Genomic DNA, 15,336 nt, shown 5'->3' on the forward strand with positions numbered 1-15,336 from the left:
TCTTCACTTGTTACTTTATTAATCTCACCATAAATGTGATTTTTGTAGACATCTCGAAAGTATGTATACAATCTCTGGCCCTTAAGGCTCAAGCTTGCATATATTCCTATATTGACTGGTTGATTTTAGAGAGGAAGAGAGGAAATAAAACGGAAAAGATCTTGTTAATTGTATCTGTTGTACTGACCCACACTCAGTGTTGGATCTCAGCAGCACAACAACTTTACCGTCAAAGGCTTACAACTTGTGGGTGAATATCTGAATCGATGATTTGCCATAGAAGGCTTTATTATCTTTTGACTGCACATACCAGCTTGACGAGATCTGTGAGAGAAACAGGTTTTGGGCTCAAGTTGTAAACAGCCACGAGCTCCTCGAGGTGTCTGTCAAATCAATCCTGCCATGTCATGTGTACCACTTTATTTATTATTGTGTATTTATAAGTAGCCAGCAGAGATCACTGTTACAACATCGCACTGACAGTGAGCTAGAACCAAGGGAGAGGGCCGGCAGGTAGATTACTGACAACTGTCAAATAGCTGTCAGAGAACCAGTGACTGGCCTGGAAGGATCCCACGCGAGTTATCGCTCACCAACACATGTTGACAGCTGACAGTGTGTGCAAGAGAATCATCAAAATGGCCACGTGTGACAAATACAATTGAGAAACCGATTGTGAGTCCGGTTCGAGTGGACCGCAATGTGTGCAGGACACGAGCAGGGTCGAGGCTGTCAGATAAACTGCTAGCTAACGTTAGCTAACCTATGCTAAGCAGACTGAAACGCATCCAAGCATCTGACCGCGGGATAACAGACCGACCAGATCCTCGCAGCCAGATCACACCCAGTTCAAATGTGTGATTGGAATCCTCCGTGGTGATGCCTCTGTGCCGTCCCCCCTGGTCCACTCACTGGCGGGTTCAACTCCCAAATGACGCTAAGCTATTAGCTAGCTAGCTATGTTAGCTCGTAAGTTTATTAATGCTATTTAGCCTCGTGATTGAAGTAGCTGAGCTCCATGATAACATCCAGTCATCCGGTTACTATGACCCAGTGACATGCCTGGTCCCGGAGGACTGTGGAGTAATTCCCCTCCTGCTCTGACAGCGCGTTGTGCTCGGTGCATGTAGCCCTGCAGCAGCTAAGTTTAGCTAGTTAAATGGGCGAGCCCTCCATCTCCCTTTAAGTTGTAATTAGTCCCGTTCTCCTCCCTGGCTCCTCCGCTGGATGTTCGCTCTTACCTCGCTATCCACCACATCGTGGTACGCAGGTGGCGGGTCAAACCCTCCCGTCCCCGTCCGCCCGCTGTTTTCCCCGTCTCCAGTCGAGCCCGAGCCGGGGGCAGGCCCACTTTCCATAGGCTCGTATCCATACCCGAGTCCGGGGCTTTCGTTCGTCAGGAGCGCCACAGCCTCGTTGATGTCATTCTTTGCCAGCCGGAGTGCCTTCCGTATCACGTCGGGGTCTGGGAAGCCCATGCAGAGGAGCGTCGTTATGTGCTGCTCCTCTTCGGTCTCCATTGTCGGGGTGTCTCGGTCTCACGGCCTAATAGTAACTGGGTGTTCGGCGCAGCCCTGTGGCTGTGCACGCCGCCATGTTTACAGTCCGCCGCTGTTAGCCTGTCACGATCTGACTTCCCCCACAACAGCGCCGACACAGGTGTTGCGCCGAGTTTTGCCTGCCAAGAACCGCATGCTCAGTACGGGAGCGCGCTTTGCGAAAGCTCATATAGATGTTGGATTTATTGTTTAACATCAGAGTCTCTTACACTTTCTGATAAACAGCAGTAATGCAAGGAAGCTGAAACAGATACAAATAAATAAATAAATTGAATGAAGAATTATGAAGGCAAAAAATGCATATAAAAAATATATATATATATATATTACGAATTAATAGGTTAATCGTCCATGACATGTTGCATGTTTATCATTTCACACAGGCCAAAGTTACTTCAAATATTCATCGGTAAAACTGTCTGTGTCCAAAGTGTCAATAGAAAAATATTTATTGTGAATTTGAGAAACAGTTTAGATACTTATTGCAGATAAAGTGAGCGTCACACTGATTTGAATTGGGTTATTGGTCCTAAATTTGTAATGGAAATGCCATTCGCAATATGCCATACGTGAGAAAACAGTTATAGTTGAATCACATTGCAAGGAATTGGTAAGCCAAATTAGATTTACTCATACAGCAGGTGAAAAATCAGGAGTTGAGCCACAATGTTAGCATAAATGAAAAAATAAATAAAAAATACAAGTATGGAATGGATCGAAAGAAAGTAAGAACAGCGCAAGACAAAGATACACAAAAGATACGGATTAGAGTCAAGTGTTGTCTAGGCTTCATATTGGTATTGGGTAACAAAACATAAAGCTATACATAATGATGAACACTGATATGGGTGATTTTGATTATTATTGTGATAATAATAAAAAAAATAAGTGTAATTATTATTACAACACTTATTCACAGTTCAAGCTCAAATTAGTGAAAAACATAATGAGGGTATTATTATTATTAATAACACATCAATTGATTAGTTAAACACTAATCAAATACAATTATTGGCTAAGAAGCAGTAGTTTCCAATGGACATATTTATAGATTCAGTAGTAACTGATTGAGATATACAACAAATTGTCATAATATAATTTGTACTCAAAGTAAAACTACAGATTGTGCCTTTCATTATTAATCCAACAGATCATCAACTATTTTCTTTGAATGATTTAATGAAGTTATGTGCGGAAATCACAGTCAGGACCCGAGGCTGTATTAGGGGATAAGGGCGTGGCAATGCGCGCGAGCAGGGCCAGTGCTCTGTGGTGGCGGGTGGACGTCACGTGACCGCTCCGCTCATGTGACACGGAGAACAAAACGGAAATAAAATGGCAGCGACCGAGGACGAGGCTTCATCCATGGAAAACATCTCCCGGGCTCCATCGGCCCACACAGCGGCTCTGACACCGGCCGCGGGCCCCAGCAGTCAGGCAGAAGGCCCGGAAGATGCAGCGGCCAGCCCGGCGCCCGCTCCTAGGAAGCCCCACACCAACAGTGGGTCATGTTCCCCAGCATGCTAATGCTAATAGCGCACAGCAATCAATAACATTCAGTTTTTAGCGTGTTACAAGTTGTCTACCAGTTTCCCCTCACATTATATTTTTCTTAAATGTGGCTTTGTCATAATTTTAAATCAAATTTGGGTTGTTATGCTTGAACTTGGTGATTTCTGTGTATTTTTGCTGCCTCACATGACTGTGCAGGTGATGGAGGTGTGGAGACAGCAGAGGAGGCTGTGGAGCCTGCAGAGCCTGACATCAACGAGCTGTGCACTGACATGTTTGACAAGATGGCCATCTTCCTGCAAGGAGAACTTACAGGTGTTGTCACCCTTTTCTTGTTTTTCCTGCACGCAGAAGCAGCTGCAGTGTACAAGAGCTATTTGCTGGTTTCCTGTTCATTCTGCTCTGTTCTTTACTCCTGGTTTCTTTTCTCACATGCACACTCTCCACTTCTCCTTTTACCCACCCAGCCACCTGCGAGGATTACTGTCTGTTGGAGAACATGAACAAGTTAACCAGTCTGAAGTACATGGAAATGAAGGACATCAGCATCAATATCAGTCGTAACCTGCAGGACCTCAACAATAAGTGTGAGTGAGATGTGCAGAGTCTGCACAAAAATGCATGTTCAATATGTCTAATTCATATATTATTCCTATTACTATGTGATTAACTTGAAGAGGGGATGTGTTTTTCTCCTCAGATGCAAGCCTACAGCCCTACTTGGACCAAATAAATCAGATCGAGGAGCAAGTCTCTGCCCTTGAGCAAGCTGCTTACAAACTGGACGGGTACTCCAAAAAGCTGGGTAAGACAGAGGTGCAGAGCTTGTGTAGCAGGACTGATCATTTTAAAAATTGCAATACAGAAGGGTTGTCTCCTCCTTCTGGCAATGAGAGTAATTACACTAACAGTGAAACCCTAGTGTAAGTGTATGGTCACTTGTATGCAAATGTAGCGAGTCGCAGTTCAACGATGTTGAACTTCATCGAAGCCATGCTCCAGATTTGCGCTGATTGAAAGTGATCCAGAGGCAAACCTAAATCTGTTTGTCTTTGCTGTCGAACATTTCCTTTTTTAAATTCAATCCTTCATCTGAATGCAGAGTTTCTTCTTTATCAGTAGAATCAGAGTATGTTTTTGGATGAGTCATTGGTTATGACACCGTATGCTTTGAGCCTTCTCCCTCTTAAAGTCTAGCAATCCTATCATGCTGCTTGTTAAATATTATTAACTTGGTCTTACTTGTTGTGTTTGTGCCTCTGAGAGCACACTTTCTGCATGTGGTATCTTTAAGGGCTATCTCTTTTCAGATGGGATTCCCAGTTCATTTATTATCCATCCACATCTGTTACGATTTCCACCAGCAGATGGTGCTGTGATCCCACTGGCATATCAAACCTAAATATTTTTACATTACAGCCCACAAATGCAGCCAAATGTCACAGGATCGTGTTTCATTTTTGAATTTAGCAGCTCCTAATTGGAGACCGATTAAGTCCCTGACCTTCTGCTTCTTTACAGAGGCCAGATTCAAAAAACTGGAGAAGCGATGAAGAGGAAGAAGAGTCAGACTGAGAGTTACGGTGGCTTCTCACCTTCTCTCACCCTGCCCTGCCTAAGTCTGTCATTGGCAGTGGAGCCAGAAGCTGTGGGCAGGATGTTAACTGAGACTGAAACAACAGGTCGGAGCCATTTTGAAACCTAGAATTGACCAAGGAGGAAGCAGCTGAAGGAACATGAACTAGTATCACGGTGCTGAGCTTAGATTTAACTCCAGTATTCCTGTTTTTGGCAGAGGATCTGCAGCCATGATGTACATGAATCCACAGTGTATATCCACATTCCTCTGCAGATATGCTTTATGTTGAATAAATCTGCTCAACGACCAGCATATCCTAAATGAGTGATGGAAACAGAATGTATCTAATAAAAACCACAGCAGATTGGCCGGCCCTTCACTGTTTGAGGTGTATATAATGACATTTTTGTCATATGTAGATAATAAACATGATGAAACATGTACATTGATTTCTTTTTTTAATGTCCTCGCCTTCTAATCATGTTAAATTTAGACAACTAACCCCCCCTTAAGGGAGAATTTGACTTAGAACCTGATACCTATATTCGGAGACCGTATCCTTTTTATTTATAGACTAATGTGCCTGGAGAATGTGAACAGCACCACGTTCTGCTAAAGTTAACAAGATATCACTATTTTAAAAGCTACTGTATAGAGGACTGCTGAAAATCACAAACAGTTTGAAGTTTATAGATGAAAGAGACAGACATTTAATTTGGTTGAATGGTTGTTTTTTTAATTTGGAGATTCTGACAAAGAAAGCTGGAGTTTACAAAAATAAAATAAATCATGATGTGCTTATCATTGCATGTTTGCCTTCTTGAAACCAACCTACTGCTGACAGCAGGTGGCAGACCTCTACCACAATAAGAACTTGTATGGCTGCATAGTTGATGTATTAAATATTATATATCTCTGGAAAACCTAACCAACTGCTGGAGGACATTTGAGTTCCAGCCTTTAATAGGTGGTAAGAGTGAAACGGATGGAGAAGAAACACACGTTACAATTCAAAGTAAAAGGTTAAAGAGTGACTGAAGATGTGTGAGCGGCCCTCTGCCTCCTCTGTTTCCTCCCAGTGTTCTTCCTGCCGTGGACACATTATCTAAGCTGATAGGGCCTCTCGTCTGAGTGTGTTTTGCGTTATGCCCATGTATGCATGTTTGCGCGTATGTTTGTGTAAGACATAATCTAAAACAGGTCTCTGTTATTAGTCCAGTTGAGGCCCCGGCACAAAGGGATCTCATTATTCATACTGTAACATTATTTACCGTTGTGCCGTGATCCCTTCCATCTCTCCCTCTCTCCCTGCCTTTTTCCAGGGCCCTGGGGTATGAGTTGTTCTCCCCTGCCAATGGCTCTGAAATCAGGTCTATTAAATTATTTTTTAGCTGTTTTCTAAAAGCTACGTGTGAGTGCCAGCACACATTCAAGCACAGAGGCGGAGGTAACATACTAATCATAGGTAAACCTTTCCTATATTATTCAGTTTTGGGAAGTACCGCAAAACTCCAGACCACACTGCAGCTATGGAGCTTGGTTTTGGAAACTTGTCACTTTATTTTAAATATGTTTTCGTGGTTTTCACAACAGTGGAATGGAAAGTACAGATAGAGGGAATGTGTATGTTGTTGATTTTATAAGCATATGAAGTGGATGTATTTCGCTGTGATGCTGAAAAGAAATGAGGGAAGCGTGTAAGAAACTGTCATAGCATTTTTACATCCGCTCCGCTCACAATCTCCAATTATTCATATTTTCAAAAGAAAGGGCTGTTATTCTAGGTGTTGCCTTCACAGAAAAGGAAGCAGGGAAACAAAAGAAATATACGTCAAAAATGACACTGCCACGTTTATATGGGATCCTATGTAAAACGATTGCAACAGCATTTCTTTATCTTCTTTTTCCATGTATTTCCAGTTAAGGACAAAAGTGTTCTCATGTGCAGTAGCGGAGGTATTTGGCCTTGGTGGAGGTATAGCCCCATTCTGGACTATTATATAATCGTTGTGAAGGCAGAAGATTTCAGTGTTAAGTCAGACCCTATAGAACCATTAGGTACCTCTGGCTACATTATTTTGTAGTGGTTCTCCATTCTCAGTTATGTAACATGATCATATTTGACCCCATTTAAGTTGCGAATCAGCTGTACTCAGTCACCAACAAGACATTTTTAGCTCTTTTACATTCCACAATGTCGATGCTGGTTCTCAGGGTTGAATAAGCCACAAGCATCAGGGGACTTGGTGCAGACAATGAGTCCTCTGCAACTATAAAATGCTGTTTCAGACCTCAAACCCATTTTTAGCATGCAGCACTGCACACACAAATACACACACCCGCACAGGTTTTGTGCAGCTATCCTTATTAGGTCCCCATGAGGTTTCCTCGTCCTGTCAAGGTCAGTGTCTATGCTGGAAAAGGCTGTAAAGAGGTAACAGACGTACAAACATCAATGGCTAAGACAATGCATTAGAGATGTCTTAACATATTTCTCATACAATGCCAGGTTTTGTATCAGTTACATGGGGATGAGTCTGATTATATTACACTGCAGCTTCGACTTATAGATCAAATCAACTTACTTTCACGATGACGCAAAACGGACAAAATAGACCTAAGTCAACAAAGAAGATTCCATTTCAGATCTTTTGAACCGATGCAGCCTCCACATGATTTGGTCTGACAGACCTGAGGACATTCCCAGAAATGTGACTGAGAAACTATGAAACAAATGTCAGCATCAGCTGCAACATGGGAGCTGTTTCCCCATAAGTCTTAAATGGACGTTGGGCCTGTTAACAATAACAAGGCAGTATGCCACACCGCAGTGTTGTGTAACTGACAAGCAAGCAAAAAGTTTGGGAAAATATCGGCTGTGTTCATGAATGAGGAACAAGGACACTCAAAAAGTCATTTTCAAACCACATTTGTTTTGTGTTTTTGCGGCCTTGCTCAAAGCTGGCATTTCACCTAATTATGCAACATCAACATATTGAGTAGTATTGTGAAACCTCTCTTCATTCCTTTTACACTAACAGGCTGTGACGGGATAAACGGCCCTGAATGCCAAGACGCTGCTGTAAAGCAGGGAAACTGTAAAGACAGCCAAGTGGCCTGAGATAAATGGCAAAGAGGTTCGTGTTTACATCAATTCCAAAGCAGCCAATAGATCTGGGAGTTATTTCACTGCAAACACGAGCCACATGTGAGATCTGAGGGACTGTGTCAGACTTCAAATGCCTTCTATACGAGAAGGGCATGAAAAGCCACATGAGGTCAACTTTTGGCACAGCAATCATTCACTCCACTCTGCTGCTCACACCTTCATCATGCACCGTGCACAACATGCGAGGACGCAAGAACACGAGCATGTCAAAGCTCACCCTCCCTTTGAAACTCTAACCCAAAAGCTAACTTCCATCAGGTACAGTATGTAGGTCTTGGAACACACAAGGACTCTATAGGTGAATGCAATTCATTTTGATTGTCGGGGCAATGTCCACATTGTCAGTCCATTATTAGAAATGTAAAACGAAACCAGATGGGGTTGTGGCACATCACTGTAGGTGCAACGCTACTTTGGACGTGAGACAGAGCCCAGCTGTTCCCAGCAGGTAGGAGAGACAGGGTGTCAGGCTGCGACTCCAGCCTCAGATCCAGCTCTGCTCCCATGGTAGAGATGAGGACCGAGGAGAATCTCTCTGCAGGAAGTCATAACCAGCAACACCTGACACAAGCCCTGTGTAATCCTGTTTAAAGTGTTCAATTAGTTTAGCCCTGCTCACCCTGTGCCCTTCTGTTGTTTGTGCCCCCCATTTTTGACTCTCTGTGAGGATTCTTGCTTTCATGTTGCAGTGTGTCCAGCACCATGTCTAAATGGACTTGCATCTCTTAGACCCCCATTAGAACCCACTCAGACTCTTTGGCACCAGACGAGTCAGTTCCCCCTTCTACTGTGTCTAGCGCGCACACAAACATACACACACACACACACTGACACTGACACTGACCACACTACTGAGGAGATTCATACTAAAAACACTTCAAATCTGTCATGAAAGATATGCAATGTCATTGAGGACTTTTTGATATTTGAAATAGGTTTTCTCAGGGAAGAACATACAGATATATTGAGCTGTTTTAATGCTTGACAATATGTACATCCTTCATGATATACATTTAGAGTTGTATTCACTTTCACATTTGCAGATATCACCTTTAGAGCTGCTTTAATCTATGATATTAAAGGAATAGTTTACCGAAAAATTAAAATTGACTCATTATCTACTCGACACTAAGCCGATGGAGGGCAGGGTGTTTGAGTCCACAAAACACTTTAGGAGTTTAAGGTGTAAACAGTGTTGCAGCCAAATCCAAAACTTTTTAAGACGTAATAAAAACACTTCCTCCATTCTGCTCCTGTGGTGTCATCCAAGTGTCCAGAAGCCCAGACATTCATATACGACTCGAAACAACGTCATTTAGACCAGGTTTTTAAGACCTCTGATATCCTCCTCGGAGCCACGTTCACGTACGCACGGACACACCGGGAAAACGCACACAAGATGTTGTTTGTTGATAATGTGTGCTCAAAGACCTTTCACACAACTGGACCACTCAATGGAGCATTTAAGTTTTTTTACCACTCTTTTGGTTTTACAACCTCTAATATTGCTTTTGTATTGCTGCAAGTTCACTAAATGTCAAACAGTCAAGTTTCGCAAGTTTGCAGCTAGCCCCAAACTAGCACAATGGAGCATTAACAGCTGAAGATTCAGATATTTCTAACAAAGGTTTGATGGAGAGCAAAAGGAGAGTGAACATCAGGACCTATATTTGCCAGGTGATCAAAATAAATGCTGGTCACATTTATGTCAAATTGGATTTATAAGGTGAGAATATGTTAATATTGTGCTTACAGCTTGCTCTGCTTCCCCTGAGGGGTGAGTGAAAGTATTGCTTCTTTAAAGGCGTTTTTTGTATACAAAATAATTCCCATTCTTTTTGTAGCAATACTATGCTCTTAATAGCAAAATGAGAGTGTAACCTAAAATCAACCTGTACATGTAGATTTCTATATCGTCTGAGAGATTTAACACCAGGTTTGTGTGTAAAAGAAAATGTATGGTGAAGACGAGTCACATCCTGCATATCAGGAATATATTAAATGTCAGAAGTTCACTGCTAACTAGCAATTTATAATTATGCAAAAAGGCGTTTTACACAATGCTGGAGTGTGAGAGAGCGTGTGTGTGTCCTTTTCAATGTGTGTTTTTGTTTTCCTTCAAGCATGTGTGCATTAGCTCATCCAAATGAACAATAAGTGTCCGGAAAGCATTAAAGGTCGCAGTTGACTCATCTTGGTATGAGGGCCCTCGCCGCCCCAGCGTGAAACAAGACGTTAAGAACCACAAAATATCTCACACGACACAACACCATCTTCGCTTGGTCCTCAGTAACTGCATTCAGGCACGAAATATAATGAGCTCATCATGCGCTCCCATTACATTTAGCATCTAGCAATATTGACTGTCTCTTCACTGTGCTCTTCCCTGTGATCTCCATAGAGAGCAAATAAAATGCATTTGAACTGAAGAATCCTGAGTCTGGATGGTAGAAAAATAAAGTTGCACAAAGTTGTTATTTTCTGACCAACAGAAAGTGCTTGGTTCTTTGAACTGAATGCTAGTTAGACAGCTGATAGTCCACTGAATCACATTACCCCTCCTGTTGCTGTTATCATTATCAACGTCAAACAATTATATTTATTTGGTCATACTATCATCCGCGATGCTTCCAAACCCCAAGCCAATTCAACTATTCATCCCTGAAACATGTATAGATTATATGTGCAGCCATTAGCCAGGCTATTACAGCTCTTTCTCTGTCATTAAAATAACTGTCCCTAGCCTACACTCATTTGCAAAAAACTCTATTATTATCATGTTGGACAGAAAAACACTATTTAGAATCCTCACATCCTCACAGATTAATTTAGTTTCTTTAATATAAATAGCCGTATCTTCAGTCCTGAGCTCTAGAAACCTTTGGGACTGGACATTTTCCAGAAATTGCCTTCCACATTACGCGAACGAGTAGGAGATTGCTCGGGTCAGTGGTGTAATAACAGGAAAAAGTTAAGAACATTCACTTATGAAGATAAATTTATTGGTCCCACACACACATGCAGACACACGATATGCAAATTGGGGAAAATTTGTTCTCTGCCTTTGACCCATCTGGTGAACACAGGAGGACACACAGAGCAGTGGGCATCCATGCACGGTGCCCGGGGAGCAGGTGTTGGGGGAGTAAGGTGCCTTGCTCAGGGGCACTTAGACAGTGGGGTGGCATGGGGTAGGCACTTAGACAGCAGGGAACAGATTCCATCCAGGTATGTTTTTTTGTTGTCACTCCGTGGAGTCGAACCAGAGACCACCCTCGGATTTTCTGCCCATAGTCGAACTTTCTGCCACTAGTCCACCGCCTCTCCCTTATCAGTATGATGTGATTCTTCCTTTGCATCCATCCGAGACTGATGTCAGTGTGAGTGTCAATCCTTGTTTTCCTCTCTCCTGCAGTGTGTTGCTGTTTATTACATTTTATTCTCCCGCCCCCTGTCTCCTCACCCTCGTTATGAAATCAAAGCTGAGTCTACACTTACACAGAGGAACTGTCCAAATATTGAATTAGGAGGAGTATGGCCTTACATCTAGATTAATGAGAAAATGTTGTTAGCTCTCTCTCTCTCTCTCTCTCTCTCTCTCTCTCTCTCTGTGTGTTTGTGTGTGTGTGTGTGTGTGTGTGTGTGTGTGTGTGTGTGTGTGTATGTGGTAGTTCAGCAGCAACACATTTACCCCAGAAGCAGTTATATTGCCCTTTGCCAATCATATGTAACTGAATCCCCTTATTTACCCTTCAGACCAGAGTCCAGTTTACTCTGATTAGCTCATGCTGTCCCGATGATGATGAAGACTACCCCACACTGGGCTTTCAACTTTGCGTACAGCGAACCAGCATGTAGCGCCCATGTTTGTTCTATTTCATGTTAAAACAGGGGGAAAACACCGGTTTTACCTTAACTGTCACGGTAAGCAATAATAATATGTTTCCCCCTGCAGCTTCAAGCGACGTGAAGACAGAGAAAAGTCGAGGGGGGTATGATTGATGGTTTTACCCCCTCTGGTTTTGAGATCCATACACTGTGAAACAAATCTAACCAACACCAGATGTGCAAGTGTGTGCGTGCGTACATGTTTGTGTATGTGTATGTAAACCATGTCCTCCTTTCCAGATCAAGCATCACTCCAAGAAGCATTCAATGATTGGTTCATCATCTTTCAAGTCTGTCCGACAACAATGAACCCTGACGAGGCTATTGTTGCGCTAAAGAAGACAACAACTTTTAAATACCCACTTGGGATTTTATCCCAGCCAAGAAATAGTCCAGTTTGTGCAGATAAATTCAAAATTCAGAATTCAAATGTGTATTATGGTCAAAACCATGCAGGTTAGATTTCTCCCTTGTTTCTGTGCTGAGCTATTTAATGTTTGTCTGGCTCCAGCTGTTAATTTATCATATAATTTTGCATAATTGCACCCTGAACAGAAATATATTTTACAGAAGCATGTGCAGCAAAGTTATGATTTTAGCCCCTTCATCCTAACATCCATTGTCTTCTGCTGTATTCTCTGCTATTCTTGGCCATTAGTGCTGTACAGAGCTATGTTTAGATGCAAAGGAAGTGTGTTGGTTGTTTGGTAAATCTTTCCTGTAAACAGAAGTGTATCTCATCCAGACTGAAAACATGCTGCAATGAGTGTGGAAACCAGGCTGCGACCAAAGACGTCATAATACTTTCCAAAATCTGCCAGTGGTAAAGCCATTAAACCACATTAATCGGCTTTGTCAGGCCATTCCGCTGAGAGAAATTTTACACAATGTTCCCGCAGGTCTACAGGTGGATCGGGGCGAATAACCTAAACATCCCTCGATAAAACATTTGGATTTCTTGTGGCCTCTGCTGAAGGAAAGACAACGTGGACACAAAACATCCTCATGATTCTAATATCCGCAAAGAAGTAGGAGAGACGAGGAAATGGCTATTTTGAGAGAACCGCGGCTGACCTTGACTGTGTTTGTCACTTGTGAGTGTGTATGTGTGTGTGAAGCGAGAATATGTATTTGCGATGTTGCTCCATAGGCGTGTCCGTCATGTCACCGGTGACCCTCAGATTCCCTCCTGTGCAACGTCATGCCACTTCCGTCCTTTGTTTCCCTGCTCAAGAGGACCTTTCTAAAAATGAATTTTTGTTTAAAGGTTCTCAACAGCCCTCCTTCCTCCTTTGCTTGGCAGCACTGTGTGTATTGTGTACGCGTGTGTATGTGTTTGTGTTAGCATCCAAGTGTGCTTGTACATTAACGATATCCTATATATATAGTCGGTCCCAAAAACAGGAACTGCTGAGATGCAGATGAGGATGCTGATGGGTGTGTGCTTTCCTCTCTGGTTTGTACCTATATACAGTCAAGGATCCTGTGTCATAACACACTCTGGATGTGGTGAGGTGGGGGACCACATATAATTGGAAGTGACATATACACTCTCAAACATAATGTACCTCCCATGCTTTGGGTTTCAACCCTGCACAGAGTGACCTCTGGTCCTGACCACATCTGTGTCCGGAGGCTTTTGAGGAACTGCCTATTATATTCTGATGAGCATGATGTAATGCTCTCATGACTGTGTGTGGAGGTGTTGCAGCAAGAACTCTGTGGGTTATAATACAATTGATTTCATTGCTCAATGCTGCTCGGTGGTACCGACACCCAGATACTTCCCTCAGTTGTAGATCCTGAAAGTGAACGCATATAAAGAGACACACTTATTTGAAGTCAAAGAGAAGCACACATGCTTTTCTCTTCAGTGAAAGGTGGCTTCTGGCCAGGTAAATAAGTCACTTCCAAACTTCTAGCCCTTCCAAAGCAGCAGGACCACATTAACCATCTGTAGTAGCTGTTCTGAGGCGGAGGTATAGGATGCACCAGGTGGAAGAGCTGATAAGCCGAACTCAGGGGACCAAGGCCCGCCCGGACCCAGCCCTGCCCATTTGACTGCAGCCATGAAGGGAAGAGGAGTCTGATGATGATGATACAAACAGACTGGCTGTGTGTTGTGTGTACCTGCGGGTTATGAACATAGATGTGTGTGCATAGAAGAGTTTGTTAATAATAGGTTTTATCGCAGATGCTAAGTAATCACCCATGATGAGAAAATTAGCTCTTAACCAGAATGTCTTCATCTTCATCTTCTCCTCAATGGTTAAAGTTGCCCTCATCAATATTTTTAGATATAAAAAAAGACGGCAGTATACATAAGGCAAAGGGTGTTGCTCATAATGATAAACCCACAGAAGGTTTTCAGCTGACTCTGCAGAACAGCTCAGCTCTTTCAGCATATTGTTTTGTGATTCTGGCCCACAACTTTTGTCTTGGCTAACGCTCACCTCCTTCTCATCAGCCTGTTGTAGGCAGCTGTTCTCAACACAAAAAAAATATCTCTGATTAATCCACCAATGCAACCTACACCACATAGCCACACAGCCGGGCCTCCACCTTAGAATGATTTGCAAGGCCCTGACGTCAGACTCTATCTGCATTTGCTTCTGAGAGAAGTAACTCTGGATCATAAGTCAGGGGGAAATAATTAAGGTATATTTTAAGTGTAGTTTTTTAAAAAGGTATCTACATTTTCAACATTTCAAATGTACATTTTTGCTGTGACTGTTTCTGCCTTCGGGACATAAACGGATGAATAAAAAGGAGACATGCACATTCAACAATATTCCTAGAGACATTACAGTGACTTTCCTCTCCTGTCCTGTCCTGTCCTCTCTTCCTCTACCTCTTCATTTGGTGATTCCCACATTCGCAACAGGGGATCCTGTCTCGGATCTCATCCGGAAATTCTATCTCCCCACTGACCCTTTTTTTAAAGTGCATCCATTGCTCTATTTACAGGCCTGTGTGCGTGTTGTCCGGTATCGCAGCTCTGAAATAGCTCTGTCTAAGGGAGTGCCAGCAGCCACGGAGGCACCAGACTGCTACTCTCACACGGATGTCCACCTCAACGCTGACGGGCAGTCTCACACCTGACGACATTTCCATCTGCTCTCATATAGGAGATGAGGGAGGAAGGGGGGGGCAGAGACATTGGGAGACGAAGAGGAGGAAACAGAGAAGGAAGGGAAGTGAAAGGAGAGCCAAAGGGCCCAACGTGTATGCTGTGGTGGGGCAGCAGTCTCTGCTTTGAAGAGACTCCTCAGGGGTTTGGAGCCCAGATAAAGGGGATGTGTGAGAAGGGGAAACAGTCTTATCCTGTTGGTGCTTTTTGTTTGAAGATCCGTTTGGAAAGACAATTTGACACATCGCTGAGGCTGTGCTACATTTGGCTTTTGAATAAACTGCTGAATCCTATGGTTAGAGCCCTGAGGAGCCCCTGACCAGCAAACTGATCAAACCATTTACTGCCACCCACCGACTGAGATCGTTACTCAAGACCCTCACTAGGCCTCTTCTAGCCAGTCAGGACTGTTTTATTCGCTGGCAATGTGCTGCTTTACCTCCCAGTCCAAACTAAACACACCCACACGCACGCACACACAGACGCACACGCACATGTA

General features: G+C 43.1%; 2 protein-coding genes and 1 long non-coding RNA gene across 7 annotated transcripts in view; 1 reads left to right on the forward strand and 2 right to left on the reverse strand.

Moving 5' to 3' along the window:
* usp24 (ubiquitin specific peptidase 24) overlaps positions 1 to 1,654 on the reverse strand; it is a 32,374-nt gene extending 30,720 nt beyond the window's left edge. For all 5 annotated transcript variants that reach the window (XM_053430110.1, XM_053430109.1, XM_053430108.1 and 2 more), the window contains exon 1: positions 1,242 to 1,654. In XM_053430110.1, coding sequence (XP_053286085.1) covers positions 1,242 to 1,520 — 279 coding nt within the window. In that variant the 5' untranslated portion in view covers positions 1,521 to 1,654. The remainder of the gene's footprint in view (positions 1 to 1,241) is intronic.
* A 1,231-nt stretch (positions 1,655 to 2,885) lies between these two features.
* bloc1s2 (biogenesis of lysosomal organelles complex-1, subunit 2) lies at positions 2,886 to 5,454 on the forward strand. The gene is made up of 5 exons (XM_053430375.1): positions 2,886 to 3,060; positions 3,270 to 3,386; positions 3,539 to 3,658; positions 3,772 to 3,876; positions 4,593 to 5,454. Exons 1-5 carry the CDS (start codon positions 2,895 to 2,897, stop codon positions 4,622 to 4,624), a joined length of 540 nt encoding a protein of 179 aa, XP_053286350.1. The 5' UTR covers positions 2,886 to 2,894; the 3' UTR covers positions 4,625 to 5,454.
* Positions 4,668 to 7,440, reverse strand: LOC128447931 (uncharacterized). The gene is made up of 2 exons (XR_008339682.1): positions 7,236 to 7,440; positions 4,668 to 7,074 (listed from the first exon to the last, which is right to left on the reverse strand). It is a non-coding gene; the product is annotated as an uncharacterized LOC128447931 (long non-coding RNA).
* Between the last annotated feature and the right edge of the window lie 7,896 nt (positions 7,441 to 15,336).

This window comes from Pleuronectes platessa, chromosome 9, assembly GCF_947347685.1.
Source record: "Pleuronectes platessa chromosome 9, fPlePla1.1, whole genome shotgun sequence".
NCBI lineage: Eukaryota > Metazoa > Chordata > Actinopteri > Pleuronectiformes > Pleuronectidae > Pleuronectes > Pleuronectes platessa.